This window comes from Herpailurus yagouaroundi, unplaced genomic scaffold (genome assembly GCF_014898765.1).
Source record: "Herpailurus yagouaroundi ecotype Mexico unplaced genomic scaffold, PumYag 28, whole genome shotgun sequence".
Taxonomy (NCBI): domain Eukaryota; kingdom Metazoa; phylum Chordata; class Mammalia; order Carnivora; family Felidae; genus Herpailurus; species Herpailurus yagouaroundi.
The window spans coordinates 135,611,067-135,632,177 of NW_024412376.1; the positions used below are offsets into that span (position 1 = coordinate 135,611,067).

Below are 21,111 nucleotides of genomic sequence, written 5' to 3' on the forward strand. Positions count from 1 at the left end.
CTTTTTCTTTTTTTCTTCTTAATTTTTTTTAATGTTTATTTTTGAGAGAGGCAGTGCGTGAGCAGGGGGAGGGGCAGAGAGACAGAGGCACAGAATCTGAAGCAGGCTCCAGGCTCTGAGCTGTCAGCACAGAACTTGACATGGGGCTCGAACTCCAGAGCTGTGAGATCATGACCTGAGCCGAAGTCGGGCACTTAACCAACTGAGCCACCCTGTCCACCCCTATTTGGGCTTTTTCTTAAACCGATAATCCTTTCCTACTATTTGGCAATTAAACCATCCAGAAGTAATTGTAGTGTGCTAAGAACAGTAACAAGGAATAGGATGGGGGTTTTTTTCTAGTAATATTTAATGGGAGAATTGACTTGAATTTGGTTTTTTGAAGGATTAGTGAGGATATTTCAGGCAAGAAAAACGGTACCAGTAACAGGTAACACCATTTGTTCATTGGATGTAGAACTTTCGGGGGGTTGGGGAGGGGTCCTGAAGGTATCTAATTTTGCAGAGGCATAAATTTGAATATTGTGAGGTAAATGTGCTTGAGTCATTTATCTATACCAGTAACTTCATGTGAAAAAGCAGCTGAAGAATGGAACAGTGATATGCCTTAGTGAGGTTACTTTGTGTTCATGATAAATATGGTGGTTGTGTCCAAGATCCTCACTCTTAACTCTCTGTCCTACCTCACCCATTTACTCCCATATGCTAGTCCTTGATGTTTTTAGAAACTGATAACCCTTCCATAATCTAATTAATGTTATGTCATGCTTTAAATATGTTACCATATTACACTAATCTAGCAGGGTTGCCCCCAGCCTCTTCCTGCTGTCTTCCCTATCTCATTTGATAGAAACTCCAACCTTCTGATTTCTCAGGCAAAATAACAGCATTCAACCTTGATGCCTATTCCCAACTACACGTTAAATCCATCAGAAAAGTGTAGACTCTGCCTTCAAAGTAAGGTATGTTCAAGAGGGGCACCTGGCTGACTGAGTTGGTAGAACATGCAACTCTTGATCTTGGGGTTGTGATTTTGAGCCTCATGTTGGGTATACAGATTACTTAAAATGTTTAGAGAGACGTTAAGAAAAAGCAACCATTTGGAATGTATGGGTCTTACTGAGATCTTTATTAAATGTTTTGCTTATTTTTGAGAGCGCGAGCAGGGGAGGCGCAGAGGGGAGACATAGAATTCTAAGCAGGCTATGGCCTCTGAGCTGTCCACACAGCCTGACACGGCTTGAATTCAAAAGTGTGACAACATGACCTGAGCCGAAGTCAGACACTCAACCGACTGAGCCATCTCAGCACTCTACTGAGATCTTGATTTTATTTTATTTTTGAGAGACAGAATGGGAGTGGGGGAGGGACAGAGAGAGGGAGGCACAGAATCCGAAGCAGGCTCCAGGCTCTGAGCTGTCAGCACAGAGCCCGATTCGAAGCTCCAACTCGAGCTGTGAAATCATGACCTGAGCTGAAGTTGACCGCCCAACAACTAAGCCACCCAGGAGCCCCGAGATCTTGATTTTAAATGAGCCAACTGGATTTTTTATTTTAAGTTAATCTTTAGTTCGGTGCTAAGTTGTTAAGAAATGTAAGTGAAATGTTAAACTGTAGTTTGCTTTGAAGTACTTATAGTGGGGTTGGGGAGGGCATTGGATGAGATTTGAAGTGAAACAATGCCTATAAATTGATACTTGTCAAAACTGAACAATGGGGATTCATTGGGTTTACTTATATAAAGTTTGAAATTTTTTTATAATGTAGAGAATAAAAAGCCCTGTACATTTTTGGGGAGGTTAGTATAATAGTCTTAACTGGTGAGCTTTGCTCCTCTCATCTTTTCAGCAGTAATCAGAATCCTTTTTTCAAATTCAACTTCCTCTTAACCTGATACACTGGCTGAACTGACCTTCCTGTTTCTCAGTACCACTGCCTTAAAACTTTCAAGTTGTCTTTCCCCCTGGAAGTTCTTTCCCTTTGGAGTGACAACTTAGCCTTCAAGACTGTAGTCAAAATGTTTTCAGGGCACCTGGGTGGCTCAGTTGGTTAAGAGTCCGACCTTCGCTCAGGTCATGATCTCATGGTTTGTGATTTAGAGCCCCACATTGGGTTCTGTGCTGACAGCTCAGAACCTGGAGCCTTCTTCGGATTCTTTGCCTCTCTGTCTCTGTCTCTCTCTCTCTCTCAAAAATAAACATTAAAATTTTTTTTTATAATCCAGTGTTTTCAGTGAAGCCTGCCTTGATGACCCTGTTGTGCTCACTCCTCATCTCCATCTTAAACATACATACCTCTGCTTCACTTGTTTTTGTTCATAGCATTTATTATGGATTGTACACTTTTTTTTCCTGTTAGAATGTAACCTTTGTGAAGATGGATCTTTTCTCACTGGGATATTCCAAGCACCCGGAATAATAATGCCTGGCAGATTGCTATTTGCTAAGTACATGGTATCTAGGTTGCCAGGGAGATTAAAGTTACAGACACAGTAATACCAACGGGATTGGAAAGCAATGTTTTGGAAGGTACTGAGGATCTTAAAACTTACTTTGAAGTTTGAGGAAGAAGTTTCCGAATGGCTGTATTTTAGAGGGATAGAGGTGTTTATATTGAGAGTGTCTGTGTATAGGCAGTGGTAGCCACAATGGAAGTAAGTGTGATTTCTCACAAAGTGAAGTGGATTGATCGGGGTGAGACCAGGGGAACAATTGGAGGCTGGTTGTAGCTAAGAAGTGATTTTCACTTAGTAAGTTGTTTTGTTGGTAAAGAAAAATCTAGTTCTCTCCCCAGGAGGGCTTCCATGTCTTCTGTGCCTACAATAGATAAAAGGACTTGTGTGTTACTTTCCCAACTTTGAGGATTAGGTGCCCACATTTTATAATGAGAAAACAAAACTCTGAGGAAAGTTCACCAGTATGCACACAGCTTGGGAGGATGGACAGGGGCAGTGTTAGGCAGAACCCAATTATACACCATACCCATTCATATTCTATAGTTCTTAAAATTGATCAGACTGTTAGCATAAACTGTTTATTTGAAATAAATTACATTGAGAATTAAACAATTAGTCAAAATGTACTGACCACCTTTTTACAGAGGATCTTTATTTTTAAAAATTTACAGCCAAATTAGCATATAGTGCAATAATGATTTCAGGAGTAGATTCCTTAATGCCCCTTACCCATTTAGCCCATCCCCCTTCCCACAACCCTTCCAGTAACCCTCAGTTTTCCATATTTATGAGTCTCTCCTGTTTTTTCCCCCCTCCCTGTTTTTATATTATTTTTGCTTCCCTTCCCTTATGTTCATCTGTTTTGTCTCATAAAGTCCTCATATGAGTGAAGTCATGATTTTTGTGTTTCTCTAATTTCACTTAGCAGGATACCCTCCAGTTCCATCCATGTAGTTGCAAATGGCAAGATTTCATTCTTTTTGATTGCCGAGTAATCCTCCATTGTATATATATACACATCTTCTTTATCCATTCGTCCATTGATGGACATTTGGGCTCTTTCCATGCTTTGGCTATTGTCGATAGTGCTGCTATAAACATGGGGGTGCATGTGTCCCTTTGAAACAGCACATCTGTATCCCGTGGATAAATGCCTAGTAGTGCAATTGCTGGGTCATAGGGTAGTTCTATTTTTAGTTTTTTGAGGAACCTCCATACTTTTCCAGAGTGGCTGCACCAGCTTGCATTGCCACCAACAAAGCAAAAGAGATCTACAGAGGATCTTTAAATATGGTTATGTTGTAATATTTTCCAGATAAACCAGACTTGAGAGACAGTTTGTCACATTGAATACACAAACTACTAGCACGCACGAAATTTAGCACAAGTTAATTAGATTTTAAGATGATTCCCCCTGCCCCCCAGCAAGTCTCAGGCTTAAATTCTGAAGATCTTGTCAAAAGCTACTAGCAGTTTCAAATGATAACTTGACAATTCTTAAATATTTGAGTCTGGGATAAATCTGAAAAGTATAATTGGTCATGATTTAGATTAAATACCTATCTAAGGATTCCTATATGATCGTGGCTTAAAAACTTGTAAGATGATTCCTAGGTGTTACGACTGCTGTAAGCATTGGTTTAAGGACTTGACTGGGGCTGGGGGGGGGGGGGCAGGGGTTGGTGGTTATGTATGGCAAGGCAACAAATACGCAAAAGGACACAAGTTTTAACTTAAGGTGTAAATGTAAAGACCTGAAGTAGTGAAGATTATAAATACAAGGTATCTTTTTAATGTTTATTTTGAGAGAGAGAGAGAGAGAGGGCCCAAGCAAGATGGGAGAGGAGAGAATCCCAAGCAGGCTCCCCACTGAGCACAGAGCCTGACTCTCCTGAACCCTAAGATCAATAGAGCCAAATAGTCTTCAAGGTACTTTTGGATCAAAGAGCACAAAGTAGACCCCAGGAAAGGAAAACCTAAATTTAATTCTTAAATCTTTGTCGTTCCTAATACTGAATGTGCATTCTTTTTTCAAGATGTTGGATGTTGAGAGGTTTAAAAGTTGGTAAGTTGTTCAGCTGATAATTAGAATATTCACTGGAACTGTGGGGTCAGTGAAGCCATGTGTCACAAAGGGGAGGGGGATCCAGCCAAGTGATTCTTTTAAATGACATTCTTTACACATAGGGAACATTAGAACAACCAGTTGTAATCGTGGATAGCCTTAGGTCCACTCACTTTTCAAAGAAGAAATTAAAAAAAAAAATTATTTGAAAACAAAAAGCATAATCTAAAAATTGCCAAAGGTGGAAGACTGGGTGCAGAGGGATCAAGAAAAATAAAAAAATTTACTGCTTGAATTTAGCCAGCCGAAAAGCAAATTTATTTCCCATCAATCACTTGTGCATTTATTTGACCAATTGTGTTCTCTCATTACAGTTATCTTTGAAACACTGCTATTTTCAATTAGAACCTCTGTTACATATAAAATTTGGCTTCTGACATAGGTGGACCTGGAAAACAATCACAATTGCCTTAATTTAGGGTGATTTCCTACCAAGGGTTTTTGAACAATAAAACTTCACTTTGACTCAGGTTCCTGGAGAGCGGGGGACAGTGATTAGCTACTATGTGTAATGGGGTGGTGATTGAAATGAATGGGTATGAGTGGGTTTACATTTCGAGTTTAGCATACACAACAAATCTTAAGCATGGAGTTTAAGAAAGTCAAACTCCTGGTTCAGATTTAAGTTACTTAATCCCAGCTTCAAAAGGTACAATGAAAAAAGTTTTAACTCCTTCAGACCATCAACATGTACACAAAAAGCACAGTTGCAAGGTCAAAATACACCTGCATTCTACATCTCAGAGGTCCCTATATTCACATGGTATCAGAACAGTGGAGCTCAGGAGAGAACCCAGTCTTACAGACTAATAGGGTCCTTTGATGACTTGATAATAAAACTTGACATCTTTTTAGAATGTTTAGCTTTCCCAAGTATGTAAGATCTCGTTTGTTGCTTCACAAAAATCAAGCAAGGAAAATGCTGTCAATTTGTCTAAAGGAGTTTGCAGTGTTGTGAGGTTGAGCAGGCAGGTGAGTCTAGCTGTCCTTTATCTTAGTCCTGTGACCTTTCCATGAGATGAGTTATGAAAGTTTTTTTTTTTTTAATTTTTTTTTCAACGTTTTTATTTATTTATGGGACAGACAGAGACAGAGCATGAACGGGGGAGGGGCAGAGAGAGAGGGAGACACAGAATCAGAAACAGGCTCCAGGCTCCGAGCCATCAGCCCAGAGCCTGACGCGGGGCTGGAACTCAGGGACCGTGAGATCGTGACCTGGCTGAAGTCGGACGCTTAACCGACTGCGCCACCCAGGCGCCCCTGAAAGTTGTTTTTTAAAACTTGGATCTGGTGCAAGGAGAGACCACAAAATCCTATATTTTATAAATGATAACTTTTATTACTATTGAAAACTAGGATCAGTGGGCTTAACAGTCTATGCTGTAGCTGATGATAAATGAACACTAATCCTATTGTGTGTTTTCTAAAGAGGAAAAGCACCTCCTTAGAAGTGACAGAATAATCACTGATTATCCAGTGTTAAGAGTTTTAAGTTTTCTGTTGTGGAGTCTAACCAAAGTTGTACTTTTTTCAATATAATTTGTTAAATGTAGCTATTGGTATTTAGAGAAGAATGATAGAAAACAGCTCATCAAACTTCATGAAGCAGTGTATCAGATAATCCTAGCTTACTGTCTGGGTAAAGCCTTTACCTTCAGATCCAAGAACTGAATTCACTGATGTCCACACCTTAAGGGAAAATTCATTTGAACCACACAACAGAGACCTCGATTGTCATCACTTGGTTACCACTAGTATTTCAAATTGTCTTTCTACAATATAGGTAATTCTGTAAGTTATCAGTATACGGAACCGGAGTGAATTTTTTAAACTTTCATACAGACAGAAATAGGATCAGTTTCACTAAGACCTCTCTGTGTCCTTACTTTAGTGGTATGTGCTGTAAGTTCTTTGCTTTCCAAATTTTTTTTCTCTTCCGCTTATGAAAAATAGTAATTGATAAAAGTAGAACCAGGGTGGAGAAGAAGCAACAACCAAAGAATATCAGTGGTTTCTTTTGCACAAGAAATAAGCAGACAATGCACTCTGTGTTTCTTGGAGTCTGACTGCATCTAGGACTAGTGATGTCAGAAGGGAAGCCACTGTTGCTGATCAGTTTGTTGTAAAGCTGAACTGAGGATTTAGCTTTGAATTCAGATGTGAAGAATCCAAATCTGGGTTTAGATTTTTCTTCAGTCAGTTTGAATGCATAATAGCCTTTGATTTTGACTTTATCAATCAGTTGTGCTGAAAAATATCAGAAATGAACATTAATCACATTGACTATAAAGTATCTAAGAATTTAGTTTCCATTGAAATAAAGTCATACCCATTAAAAAGTAGTGATTGTCTTTAAAGGGTTTTTTGACATTCATGATTGGTAAAAGTGAAAATATGTGTAATTCTAAAAATATGTATAAGTTTTTAAACATTTGAAGTAAAACTTTGATCCATAATATAAGAACTGGGAGCAGAGCACAGAAGCGCATTTATGAATTGGAGCCATGAAGGTGGAACAGGACTTACACTGTTCAGTTGATCATAAGCACAAAAGTCTTACCTATTTGGCTGGTTTCAGGTCTCCAACACGTCCTTGGTGCGGCCCAATAACCATACTTGGTTTCCCCTAGTCACTTGCTTGGCTGTTTAACACCTCTCCCTCCTCAAACATATAGCACCTCTGTCCTTGCTTTGAAGGGATAACCTTCCTTCCTATTTTACTGAAAAACATACTCACAGGAGAATTCTTCAAACTCCCACAATCCTATCTATCCACCTACTACCATACTTCTGTTGCTGTGGATGTCCTGTCCATGCTCCTGGAAGAGGCTGACTCTTATACACTAAGTTTATTCTCTGATTTACTCAAGGACATCTCCATCTGTTCTCCTCTTCTCTCACATTTCCCCTCACTATTGGTTCATTTCCATATAAACATGCTATAACTTTTAGTATCTTATGCAAAAATATCCTTGATTGCACACCCTCTAGTGAAAAGCACTGGCCTCCTACTCACCCTATTCATTGGTTTCTCATCTCTCTGACGTCTGAATATTGAAGTGTCTGTCCCAGGGCTCAGTCCTCTACGCTTGCTCCCTTAGTGATACCATCCAGCCTTACTGTTTCTAAATCCCATTCTTGGTCTTAACTCCCAAGTTTGTATCTCAGCCCCAGACCTGAACCTGAGACTCCAGTTAGCCTATGTGACATCTCTAATTGACTGATTAATAGACGTCTCAAACTTTAACCTGTGCAACACCAAACAACTCTCCAAAAACCTGTTGCCAGTCTCCCTGACCTGGTAAATGGCCGCTCACCCTTTAGTTGCTCAAACCAAAACAGATTTCATTCTTCACTCTTCTAACACTCTCCATCCAAGCCTGATGACTTTACCTTCAAAATCAGTCCAGAAGCTAGCCACTTCTCACTATCTCTACTCTATAAGCTAATCCAACCCCCCATTATTTCTTACTTAGACTCCAACCCTCCCTGATTCTGTTGTTGCTCCTTTATAGTGTATTCACTGTAAAAAAGAGTAGCCAGAGTGTTTTTTAAAGACTTAGATCATGTTTCCCTGCTGTTTAAAACCTTAAATAGCCTGTCTCTCACAGTAAGAGCTGCAGTTCTTAATGATGGTTTACTAATGCCTCTTCTACTTCCTTGACCTCATCTTTGATTGCTTTACTCCCTTACTCATTCTTCAACCTTCCTGAACCTCAAACAGCCCAGGCATGCTCCCACATTGGGATTTTTGCATTTGCTGTTCTCTCACCTGGAACACTTAACAGATAACTGCACAGGTTTGCTGCCTTGTTCCTCCAGGTCTTTGAAGACTTCCCTAATTACGCTTTAGAATTGTAACCACTCCTAAACCCCACTCCTGGGCACCCTCTTCCCTGCTGTGTTTTCTCATAGAACTTTTTGCTTCTGACACTCTGTATCTTATCTGCTGATTCTCATCCCACAAAAATACAGCCTTCATGAGGACAGTAGTCTTTATTTTGGTGAATGCTGATATGGTGCCTAGAACAGTTTCTGCCCATATTTGGTGCTCAGTAAACATATTTCTGGGTTCTTTTTGCTGCTTCAACAAATCTATCATGAATATTTAATATTTAAAAATGATAGCAAATGCTGGAAAGAGTAGGAGATAAAGACTCTCAAACACTGTTGTTTGGTCCTATCAAAATAGATAAAATTGAGGAAAATTTTTTACAGTATTAAAAAAAATAGCTTACTAGGGGAGGGGGGATAGAAAATGCCTTTATAACATTTGACCCAATAATTCCATAGTGGGCAGTCCTTAGGGAGATAATTAGGAATGAAGACACAGATTTGTATTCAAAGATACCTACTTTTTAGTATTAAAAAAAAAAAAAAAAAAAACCCACAGGGCTGCCTGGGTGGCTGTCTGATCCAGAGCATCAGACTCTGGATTTCTGCTGAGGTCATGATCTCAGGGTGGTGGCAAGCTTGAGCATGGAGTCTGCTTAAGATTCTCTCTCTGTTCCTCTGGAGTCCCGCATGTGGGGCTCGAACTCACCAAAGTGAGATCATGACCTGAGCCAAAGTCAGACGTTTAACCAACCGAGGCACCCAGGCGCCCCTATGGGTTGTCATTGTTTTTGATTTTTAAAAAAATGCTTTTCTATCCTTGCCAAACTTTCCCTAATGAGCTGGCATTGTCATTAATGCGCCTTCTCCCCTCAATCTTTCGTTCACATTAGCTGGTAATGTCCTATTTCACTGTACCTGATATGGCCCCGCACCTCACCTTTCAGAGCCTCCTGAATGTACTTCTCTAAGTAGTATTGTCGGAGTTCATCATTCTCCAGAGACTGGTCATCGATGCCATTGGCCGTGATGTAAACATCCACGTCTCCATAGTTCTTCTGGATCCACCTCAGCACCTTGCGCTCCCCCCAGGGCAGGACAGCCAGGCGGCTGGGCGAGCTCAGGCAGGTGATGTCCTGCAGAAACTGGACGTCCCTGTCCGCGTCGTAGCGGCTGCCGTTCTGGCGCGCGTGCATCACGAACCAGGTGGTGAAGTGGTTCAGCGCGTAGAAGTCCGCGGCGCCCTTGACCAGCCTCCTCTCCTCCTCCGTGAACCGAGGCAACGCGGAGCGCGAGAGCCCCTGCCTGTTCTTGAAGGCGATGTACTCCCTCATGGCCAGCGGGTAGTCCCCGGTCTTGAAGAGGGGTTCTGCGAACCAGGCGATTTCGAACTGCAGGAAGCGCTCGGCGGCCTGCCAGTGCGAGTCGGCGTAGGGGTTGGCGGGTTCCGCCCAATCCGAGTGCAGAGACAGCGACACGGCCCCGTGCTGCGCAGACCTGTACCGCCGGTCGTAGAGGTGCCAGACCAGGGCGTGGGCAATCAGCAGGTTGTGGGCTGCCCGGTAGGTGTCGTTGCTAGTGTGGCTGTAGATGTCACTCAGCCTGTTGGGCTCGTTGATGGTGATCCAGAGCCTCACCAGGTCCCCCAGCTCCTGGAAGCACAGCCCGGCGTAGTCCTGGAAGGCCTGGACTGTGGACGGGTTCAGCCATCCCCCGCTGTGCAGCAGGGGTGTGGGGAGACCCAGGTGGGCGTGAGTCGGATAGTACAACGTGACCATTGGGGAGATGTTGAGCTTCAGCCCCTCACTGACCACGCACCTGTAGTACCTCAGAGCTTGTCGGTTAACCACGGACAGGTTGCCGGTGGGAAGGATTGAGGGCCAGTCCAGAGCAAACCTGTAGTGAGTGACCTTCATTCTTGCCAACATCTCGAGTTGTCTTTTGATGCTGACAAAATCTGTGCATTGGGCTGGCCGTGTTTTCAGCCTCACTCCTTCCACACGGTGCAACAGTCTGTTGCCTGTCACATTCCACACATACAGGTGAGGGTCGCTGAACTGTGGGGAGGAAGCCACTGCCTTGGGCTGTGAAAACAAGCACATCGAAGTAAGGCACACCCTGGCAGATAGGCTCTTAGCATACATGGTTTAAGAGGAAGAAGGGGGGTCTTATTCTGCCTCTCACTGACAACATAGAACATAAACAAAGCATGTAGCCTCTTCATAACGATCTGAATGTTCTTCTAGTTCTCCTGGTGATAGAAGAGGCCTGGATGGATCATCCTCTCTTCTAGCTCTTGAAATCTCCCAGGGAGACCAGAAAACAGGGAAAGAAACACACCTAGGGCTTGGCTTGGATAACAAGTTGTTTTTCAGAAAATACTGAGAAACTCCTTTCTTGTCCTAAAAACTCAAGTTATACAGAGGGGTCTCTCATGATTCTGTTCAAGTGCATTGGGAAATTTGGGTTGGTACCTTCGGTTAAAAGGAATCATGAAAGATGGACCTTCCAAACTCTGCCATAAGTTGACGGCAAAGTTAAAATTCCAGTTGTAGAGGATTTCACTGAGTTTGGCACTTGGAGTCAAAGGTGGCTGGTTAACCCAGCCATAGTTCCTACAAGAGGCTAGTGGGATGGCATAGGGAATGGCCCTTGCATTTGCTGAATGCAATTTTCTAGCACCTTATATTTGAAAAGTCCAAGTGATATCACATATGCATCATTATGTTGTCCCTACCCATGTGTCTGTGAGAACATGGCATTTATTCATCCAACAGGAGAATACTGAATACCCTCTTTATGCAAGATACTTGGATTATGACTGGGGAAAACAGGAAAATATCCCCCAGAAACTCCCAAATTGACTCTTGGATCTGATGGTGTGTCATACCCTGCCCCTCCACCAAGGAGATAGTCCTGGACGCCGGTCCTCATTCTCCCTCTTTGAAACTTGGGCTTGGCAACTCTGGATAGTGACAGAGCAATGTCACCCACCCCACAGATGTGCTGTAATGAGCCAATGACTCTGGCAGAGCACTCTGTCAACTCTAAAGCAATCTATAAACCTAAGGTAGTCATGACTTGGGTTTAGTTTTCCATGGTTGCAATAATTGCCTGCTAGGCCCTTGAGTATAAATTAAAAATAAAAAGGCTTAAGAAAAACATCTCCAAATTCAGAATTAATAGGAAAAAATAAAAGTTCTGTATTTGTGTTAAAATACCTTTTCTTCCTTTAGCTGAGTTTAAATGCACCCAGAAAAAAAATGATAATTAACCTTTGGTAAATATTTTCCCTCTAATTGTTTTCTTGTGTGTCATCCTTCATAGTCTAATTACAAAACCATAACGCTGCCCACTTACCATCTGTCAACCAGTTATCTAGAACATTAAACTGAGAGAACATTGATCATGTGAGCATGAAGTTAAATGTGTATATAATTATTTGAGTACAATCCTTCTAGCTTAGATTGACAGTCTCAGTGTTTGGAAACCTCAGAGCATCAATATTGAAAAGGTGTTTACAAAGAGCAATCTTGCTCTGAAATAAGGCAAGAGCCAATGAAAATGTGTCTTTTAAAAATCTCCAAAAAGCATTAGTTTTAGCAAGTGGGTGTGATTAATCTGCTAAGAGATCTCATTAGAGATGGTGAACCCTGATTTCAACCCTAGCTCCCAAGAGCTTGTTTCTAAAATTCTGTTCTCCACTAAAAGGATCCTGGGCTCCTTGGAGAATGGCTTCTTCCAGTCTGCGGTAGGAAAAGAATGAGGTGATGCTGGTACATCTAATGCCAGAAAAATAAGGATGTGCTTAAAAACTGAAAGGGAAATGTCAAAAAGACACAGGAGCGGTTTGAAGGAGTCCTATTGGCTACTTTGAGTAAGATATTTTGAGCATCAAAATGACTGATGAAACATTGGCAGTAATGAATTATAATGCACTGAAGTTAAGAGAACTACCCAATATATGTTGAAGGAATAATATAATTAAAAATTTGCCATTTTGCAATCTACAAGGTAATAATTCAGGTGAAGTTTATGAATCAATATTAAGACCATTAGTGACATATTGTTAGGAAGCAGGATATGTATACAGTCTCAAAGTGTCATCAGCAGATTACTTTCTAATTACAAATGGAAAAGTTACCTTTCAATTAAGAGACCTGGCAAATGCTACCTTAATCAAGAAATCTGGTAACTACTACTTCCACACATTAACATCTTTCATAATGAGACAATGACATCATGTGCTTCCTGATGTGATATATATTGAACCTCATCTACATAGTATCATTCCAGAAGTTTATTGAATCCAACAAAGAAACAAAGAAAACCAGAACATGAGACATTCTACAATCAATTGGTTTGGACTCTTCAAAACTGTCAATACCATGAACTTGGGGGAATTATTCTGAATTTAAAGGAGGCTAAAGATGAATGACATCCTTGTTTGTATTCTTGATCCAAAAACATTTTTTAAACCAAAAAGGACATTTTTGGAAGATTTAAGATAATTTGAATATGGAATGTGATGATATTGAATCAATATTAAATCTTATGGGTATGATAATATAATAATATAGGAGAATGTTCTTATTTTTAGGAGACACATTTGGATAGATATATTTTGGGGTGAATTGTAATGACATCTGCAACTTTTCATTTTGTTTATCAAACAAACACTTTATAAAGCATAAAGCAAATGTGGCAAAATGTTAACAATTGGTCAATTTCGATGAAGGGAATATGGGTGTTTATTGTACTAGTTTGAAATATTTCAGAACAAAATGTCGGAGGTGCCTGGGTAGCTCAGTCAGTTGAGCACCCAACTCGGTTTCAGCTCATGTCATGGTCTCATGGTTCATGGGCTCTGGGCTGACAGTGCAGATCCTGCTTGGGATTCTCTCTCTGCCCCTCCCCACGCCCCTATGCGTGCTCTCTCTTTCTCTCTCTCTCAAAATAAAGAAACTTAAAAAAAAATATGTTGGAGGAGAAAAGAATGCTGAGAGGCAGGGGGAAAGTAAGATAGGGATATTTGTAGGTAGGCATACTAATATTTTTAAAATGTTACTTTCATTTTGTCAGTCTTCGTATAGAGGACATTTAGGGTTTTTTTTTGGCATCTATTCATAATCCTCTGGCTGATTTTTCAAAAAGCACCCTAATTTTCCTTGGCAAACAATTTATCCTCATTCTTAGTCCAAGTTCAAGGAAGATCGATGTCTACCAGGCTCCAGGGGTAAGCATGAAACCCAGACGTAGTTGATCCCAGAATTGCTTTCCCCTGACCTAAGTGACTCACTTTCGCTCCTAGGAGTAGGAGTAGGGTCCCTAGATGGGGTAGACATTCACAGTGTCAATCACAGGGGTATAGGTGGGTCTTCAGATGAAACAGAAACTTACAGTTTGGGTCATGTGCAGGCCGGAACTCTTGTCTCTTGGGATCTTTCTTTGCGGGTATGGAATTATAGAAAATATAAACCCATTTGAAATGATAGGGAAAAGATGGCGTGCCTTTGCCGTGTGTAGGAAATAGGAATTGGGTAAGTACTTGGCTCCATAGGGGCACAAGTGGAAGATGAGTCAGTCCTGTATTTAAGTTACTCTATATCTTTCCCCCCTTTAGTATCTCTGAGCATTTACTAAGTCATGTTTAAGTATCAACAGGGGTTGATATTCATGACCTGTGAACTTTGTTCACTCATGGTTTGAGCCATTTTGTCTCGTCCCATCCCTTGTACATCTTGTTGTCTTTCCATATGCTTCTAGAATACAGGCCATAGTGTGGTATTGTGAGATCTTACAGCGTGGTGTCATGAAACAGATCTTTGTAACCTGAATGAGTTACATAACCTCCCTAAGCCTCAGTTTCCTTGCTTGTAAAATTAGAGTTTTTAAGATTTAATAGAGAGAACGTGCATACATACAACAGCTACATGCTTGGCACATAATAAGTGTTTAAAAAATAGTTGCTATTATTTTGAAAAGAGCACTGCAAATATGGGTGCTTGAGAGTTGCCTGTTATAGTTCTGCCTATTTGTGTTACCTTGGGCAAGTCACTTAGGTCTCAGTTATGAACTGATGGGTCTCACTTTCTTAATCCGTAAAATGAAGGATTTGGAATAGGTCTCTAAGGTCTCATCTCGCTCTAAAAGTTGACCTTGCATTGAGCACTGGCCGTGTACCTGACACTGCCCTAGTAAGGCACACAGCAGGCAGCAAAGCCTCAAACATCTCCACCCTTGTGTGGAGAAAGCTTGCATTCTAGTAGGGGGAAGGCGTGATAAATAAGAAAAATGTATAGGGACTCAGTCAGTTAAGCATCTGACTCAATTTCCGATCACGTCATGATCTCATGGTTCATGGGATCGAGCCCCTCATTAGGCTCTGTGCTGACAGCCTGGAGCTTGCTTGGGATTTTCTCTCTCATCCTCTCTCTCTGCCCTCCCGCCTCTTGTGCACACTCTCTCTCAAAAAAAATAAATAAACTAGGGGCTCCTGGTGGCTCAGTCGGTTAAGTGTCTGACTTCAGCTTGGGTCATGATCTCACGGTTTGTGAGTTCAAGCCCCGCATCTGGCTCTGTGCTGACAGCTCAGAGCCTAGAACTTGCTTCGGGTTCTCTGTTTCCCTCTTCCGGCCCTCCCTCCCTTGTTCACTCTCTCTCTCTTTCTCTCTAAAAAATAAACATAAATAAATAAACTAAAAAAATTTAAAAAATGAGAAAAATGCATAAAGTAGTTACCAGGGGCTAGGGGGTGGGATAAATGGAGAGATACTGGTCAAAGGATACAAACTTCCAGTGATAATATTAACAAGTTCTGAGGATCTGATGTACAGCATAGTGATTGTAGCTAATGATACTGTATTATATATACTTTAAAGTTGCTAAGAGAATAGATATTAAGTGTTCTCCCCACAAAAAGAAATGGGAATTTTGTTATGGTAGCATTTTGCAATATATAAATGTATCAAATCAACATGTTGTACACCTTACACTTACACAATGTTGTATGTCAATTGTATCTCAATAAAGCTAGGGGTAAAAAGAAAAATGTGTAAAGTACATAGTGGTATGTTAGTGATGAATAGGATTCACAGAAGAAAAAGAAGGGGAATTGAGGAGATAGTGACTTTTTGGAGTGGAGCAAAGCCTTATTGAGAAGGTGGCATTTATTTATTTTTTTTAATCTTTTTTTTTTAACGTTTTATTTTATTTTTGAGACAGAGAGAGACAGAGCATGAACAAGGGAGGGTCAGTGAGAGGGAGACACAGAATCTGAAACAGGCTCCAGGCTCTGAGCTGTCAGCACAGAGCCTGACGCGGGGCTCGAACTCACGGACCGCAAGATCATGACCTGAGCCCAAGTCGGCGGCTCAACCGACTGAGCCACCCAGGCGCCCCGAGAAGGTGGCATTTAAGCAAATAATCTGATGAAGGTGAAGAATGAGACATGAGAGGCTCCACTGGGATACAGAGACCTCATAAGGCAAATTATTCAAATCTATCAGATAACAGGAACCACTTGAATAAAGAGCCACTAATAATTTGCTTTTGGCAAACAAAATCTATAAAAAGCTTTTTCTTATAACTTTGACACTACTGACCAATGCCTCCTTCAAAAGCAACTGTAAATTCCCTCTAGACTGTATACTCCTTGAGGGCAGCCTTTTCATCTCCATCACCAAGGAGAAGTTCTGGCACATGAGAGGCTCTCAGTAAGCATCAATTCTCCTCATTTTCCTTCCTCTTTCCGCAACTCCCCTCCATCACCTCCAAGTAATCATATTTGATATTGTCTGATAGTTGTCACTGAGTAAATGAAATAAAATACTGTGTACTGTTTGCACCAGTTCATAGTTAATTTGTAAGTAGCCGCTTACCTTAAGGACAGATTCAGTGACACCCCAGGAAAAGTCGCAGGGAAACTGACCCTGCACATCTGGCGTGGACTCTTTTAAGGTAAAACCATTTTCTTGTACGATCTGTTTATAGTAATGTGCCGAAGACTTGGGCCTTCTTTCTTTTTGTTTACTATTAAAATCCACATAAAATAATCCTCGGCGAGTGGTGTAAGCATCCTGCCATTCAAAGCCATCCAGGAGAGACCAGGCAGTGTAGCCAAACACTCGTATTTCATCAAACCTTATTGCTGCACAGGGAAAGAAAAGCAGAGATGTTCACTCTGGTTCACGGTTATGATTCACTAACAGTATGCTGGGGGACATGTTGCCAGGAGCATATTGTGAAACCAACTTTTCCCCCTAATTTAAAGGCTCATTATAGAAAATAGAAAATTTATGTTTATAGTGGAAAAGTGGCAGTTATTTTCATCCAGAATGGTCCTCCCCCTTCCCACAACAAGTGAAAGATACAGTGAAATAATCAAATTTAAAATATTCCTGAGACTTAGTATGCAAATCTGTGTCAGAAGGCATAGAAATTTCCAGAACCCTTTGGGACCAATGCAGATGTCTGCTTGTGACCAAGAGTTTTGCATTTCAAGCTTGGGTTGGTTCCCATTTGTGGAGAAACTATCTCCTAAGTAGCTACCCTTTAAGGACTGAAAAATCAGCTTTGAGAATAAACATAAGTGAATGAGCATCTAAGGAAGAAAACAAGTACAGTGGTGTAAGAGAAGGACTGACCAGCCAAGGGGCAGGAGGTGCGAGGGTGCTCTGGGGCAAGTTTCTTGACCTCAGTTTCCTCATTTGTTAAAAAAGATGGGAAAAGATGATCTCTCAGGACCTTTCTAGCTTTAAAAACTCTGATTCAGGAGCATCTGGCTGGCTCAGTCAGTGGAGTGTGCGACTCTGGATCTTGGGGTTGTTGAGTTCAAGCCCCACGGTGGATGTAGAGATTACTCAAAAATAAAACCCTTAAAAATTTAAAAAAAAAATAAAAGAAACTGATTCAATAACTTCTAGGAATTGGGCAAAAATGAAATATGGAAATCAACAGCAGCAATAAAAGCAACAAATATCCAAATCAATCATGAACTTTTTTTTTTCTTAAGAGCCTCATTTCTGCATTGTTGGGTTTTTGTCACTGACGTTCTTTACCTAAAAGGTGGAAAATCCATGCCAAGAGATTCTAGTGAGATAAATATATTTCGGTAGGCCCTGGTGCTAGTCCCTTTGGTGTTGTACAGTCCTCAGGGGAAATGGAATGGTAACATGTAGGGAATGTATAGCCCTTCTGCCCGATCGTAGGTATTTGGCTCAGGCCCTATAGGCAGAGTCCTCTGTTCTGGCGGTCCCCATATGCACATTCCTGTGACTGGGCACGGTTCTGTTCCATGCTGCTCCTTCCCACAGGTTGGAGAAACAAGGTCTTGCTCTCCCAGAGGACCCTCCCTGAAGACTCTCTTGCAGAACCTGGGATTTTCCTCTGGGCTTATGACTTCTTGTTTGTTTGTTTGTTTGTTTATTAACTCTATCCCCAACGTGGCGCTGGAACTTATGACCCTGAGATCCAGAGTCACACACTCTACTGACTGAGCCAACCAGGCACCCTTAGGCTTATGACTTCTAAAGAGAGCTACAGACTTTTAGAAAGACCCACTAAGAATTTCTTTTTTTTTTTTTTAATGTTTATTTATTTTTGAGAGAGAAAACAGAGAGCGACTGGGAGAGAGGCAGAGAGACAGAGACACAGAATCTGAAGCAGGCTCCAGGCTCTGAACTCTCAATACAGAGCCCGATGTGGGGCTTGAAGCCACGAGCTGTGACATCATGACCTGAGCTGAAGTCGGATGCTTGACTGACTGAGCCACCCAGGCGCCCCAAGAATTTCTTTGTGTTTGGGTGAAATGGAGACCAATTTTTGAAGGGGACAAACCCACCATAATTTGAGCTTATCTTCTGCTCCATTATTTCAATAGTCACCTGTAGATGTCACTACTTGAGTAGTGGAAAAGGTATGAGGGGTCACTAGGGGTCAGAGAACTATCTAGGAGCCATAGAAATTACTCAGCTTTGCCATTCATGGCTCATTCTTTGTCTCCAGGCCTTTTTACTATTTAGTCATGTAATAGAATAAAAACAGCACAGTTTCAAGAAAAGCTTTCAACATCTTAAACCAAGTTACTACTGTCAAAAAACTTTGGATGTATCTCTTATAGCATGCCTTCTTTTACAAAGAATGATACAGCACCTTGTTACCGATTTAGGATGTATCTACAGTCTAAAACTATTTTGTTCTCAAAATTTTATGAAAAAAGGACATGAGAGTGACATTTAAAAATTCTATCAACATTAGACAATGGGGAAGCCCAACAACAATAATCATATGTTGGAAGATGACTTTAAGTATCCTGTAAGGATTAGTATTCAAAAGTTTTAAAAATTGAGTTAATGTACAACCAACCTTGAAGAACCTGGTTGATGAAATTCTTCATCATGTAGATGGCTGTGGTATCTTCTGTTTTCACATGACTGTCTGTGAACCAGCCATTCTCAGCAATCAAGACTCGGGGGTTGCCATATTCCAGTTTAATCCAGTTCAGCACTTCTCTTAAATTGAGTGACACATTTTGTCCCATTTTAGCCATGGTGTTCTGGGGCTTGAAATTGTTGGGTCCAAAGGAAAAGGCAAAGAAGTCAGCTGTGCCCCTCACTTCACTCTTCTCTGCTTCAGAGAAAAGGGGTAGAATGGAGAGCAGCTTCTTTTTCATCACCTCTGGGTAGTCTCCATCCCCATGGATAGGATTGGCAAACCATCCGAGCACTGAAACCATGGATTGTTGACACTTGAGTATATCCATCATGTCTTCTGATCTGTTTGGTTCAATCCAATGGGATCCCAATGTGATTGACAACCAACCTTTCTGATGTGGGCGGAAATTTACGTTGTAGTTATGCCAAACTTTAGAATGAGCCTAATAAGAAGAAAATACTATTAATTTTTACTGTCCTTACTCACAAGGATTGTAACTTGGCTGGTAGAAGGTCTTTTCATTGACAAATTAGTGCAGCACAGGGTGATGCAGGGGAAAGCTGTCAGGGAACCCTGATGATCTCAAAGTCTATTCTCTGTCTGTTTCTCCTGCGCTTCCAACCTACAGCCTCTCCTATAGGATTACCAAGGGCAGGCAGAGAGCTCTGGTCCAAGCTCCATCGTTCTCCTCCTCTCCCTGACTCCTTTCGTGGGCCCTCTTGGGGCTGGGTGCAGGTGAGATATTATGTGGATTGTAGGGTTTCTTCCTCTACATAAAAAGACAAAGACAAGTGACCTTTCATCGTTCTACAGAATCTGCTTTTAGCCCTAACTTATAAGTCCAAGATAATGCACTCTCAAAATTCTGTAAATGGATAATAATAGAGCCCATCTCCTAGGTTTGTTGTTGGGATTGAATGAAATAATATATGTAAAGGACTTTAGAAGAGTGCGTAGCACAGAGTAACATCTACATAAGCCATTATTATTATTACTATTATTTTTATAACATTATTAATATAACAGTTTTATTTCATAACTATTCTTTTATAAAATATTATTAATATAACATAACAGTTATTATTATTACTGTTACTGTTAAAGAGTGATAGGTACTATACAAAACAGGAAACTAGTGGAAAGAATGTGGGCTTTGGGCTCAGCCATCTTAGGCTTGAAGTTTAGGTACTTACTGTGTGGCTTTAGGTAATTCACTTAAGCTTTCTGAAATCTCTTAGTATCCTCACCTGTAAAATGAAGTTAATAACAATACTAATACTAATAATACCCTTTGTAAAGCTGTTAGATGTTGTGCTGATGTATATATTAAATATGTAGCATTGAATAGAGCATCTGGGAGGTACAGCCCAGAGATGCATGTTGTTACTATTGGCTCTCCCACAATTTACATTTCCAGTTGAGCTTTCTTATAACAGAGCCTCATGATAGGTTTCCAGGCTGGGTTTTGTTTTGTTTTTTAAGTTTATTTATTCATTTTGAGAGTTGGGGGTTGGTGGAGGGGCAGAGAGAGAGAGAGGGAGAGAATCCCAAGCAGGCTCCACGCAGTCAGCCGAGAGCCCAACGCAGGGCTCGAACTCACAAACCGTGAGATCATGACCTGACCAGAAATTAAGAGTCAGATGCTCAACTGACTGAGCCACCCAGGTGCTCCTCCACTTGTTTAATAGGTACTTACTTAGCAATTACTTAATGCCTGGATTGTCCCCCCTCGAAAGGCTGAAATGTATGGCACAGGAATGTGCCCTCAGGAGCCAATAATATTATTGGGAAAATAAGATTGAATTTATGAAAATTAAAAATAGAACTACCCTATGACCCAGCAATTGCACTACTAGGTATTTATCCAAGGGATACAGGTGTGCTGTTTCGAAGGGACACATGCACCCCAATGTTTATAGCAGCACTATCGACAATAACCAAAGTATGGAAAGAGCCCAAATGTCCATCGATGGATGAATTGATAAGGAAGATGTGGTATATACACAATGGATTATTATTCGGCAATCAAAAAGAATGAAATCTTGCCATTTGCAACAACGTGGATGGAACTAGAGTGTGTTATGCTAAGTGAAATTAGTCAGAGAAAGACAAATACATGACTTCATTCATATGAGGACTTTAAGACACAGAACAGATGAATATAAGGGAAGGGAAGCAAAAATAATATAAAGACAGGAAGGGGGACAAAACATAAGAGACTCAAATATGGAGAACAGACAGAGGATTACTGGGGGGGGGGGGC

The 21,111-nt window shown here is 41.0% G+C and overlaps 1 protein-coding gene across 1 annotated transcript in view; it reads right to left on the minus strand.

Moving 5' to 3' along the window:
* Nucleotides 1–5,891: 5,891 nt before the first annotated feature.
* The window catches only part of KLB (klotho beta), a 34,552-nt gene continuing 19,332 nt past the window's right edge, over nucleotides 5,892–21,111 (minus strand). The window contains 4 exon segments of the mRNA XM_040485495.1: nucleotides 5,892–6,827; nucleotides 9,355–10,498; nucleotides 16,295–16,563; nucleotides 18,780–19,290. Of these exon segments, the coding sequence (XP_040341429.1) occupies nucleotides 6,463–6,827; nucleotides 9,355–10,498; nucleotides 16,295–16,563; nucleotides 18,780–19,290 (2,289 nt within the window). The 3' untranslated portion in view covers nucleotides 5,892–6,462.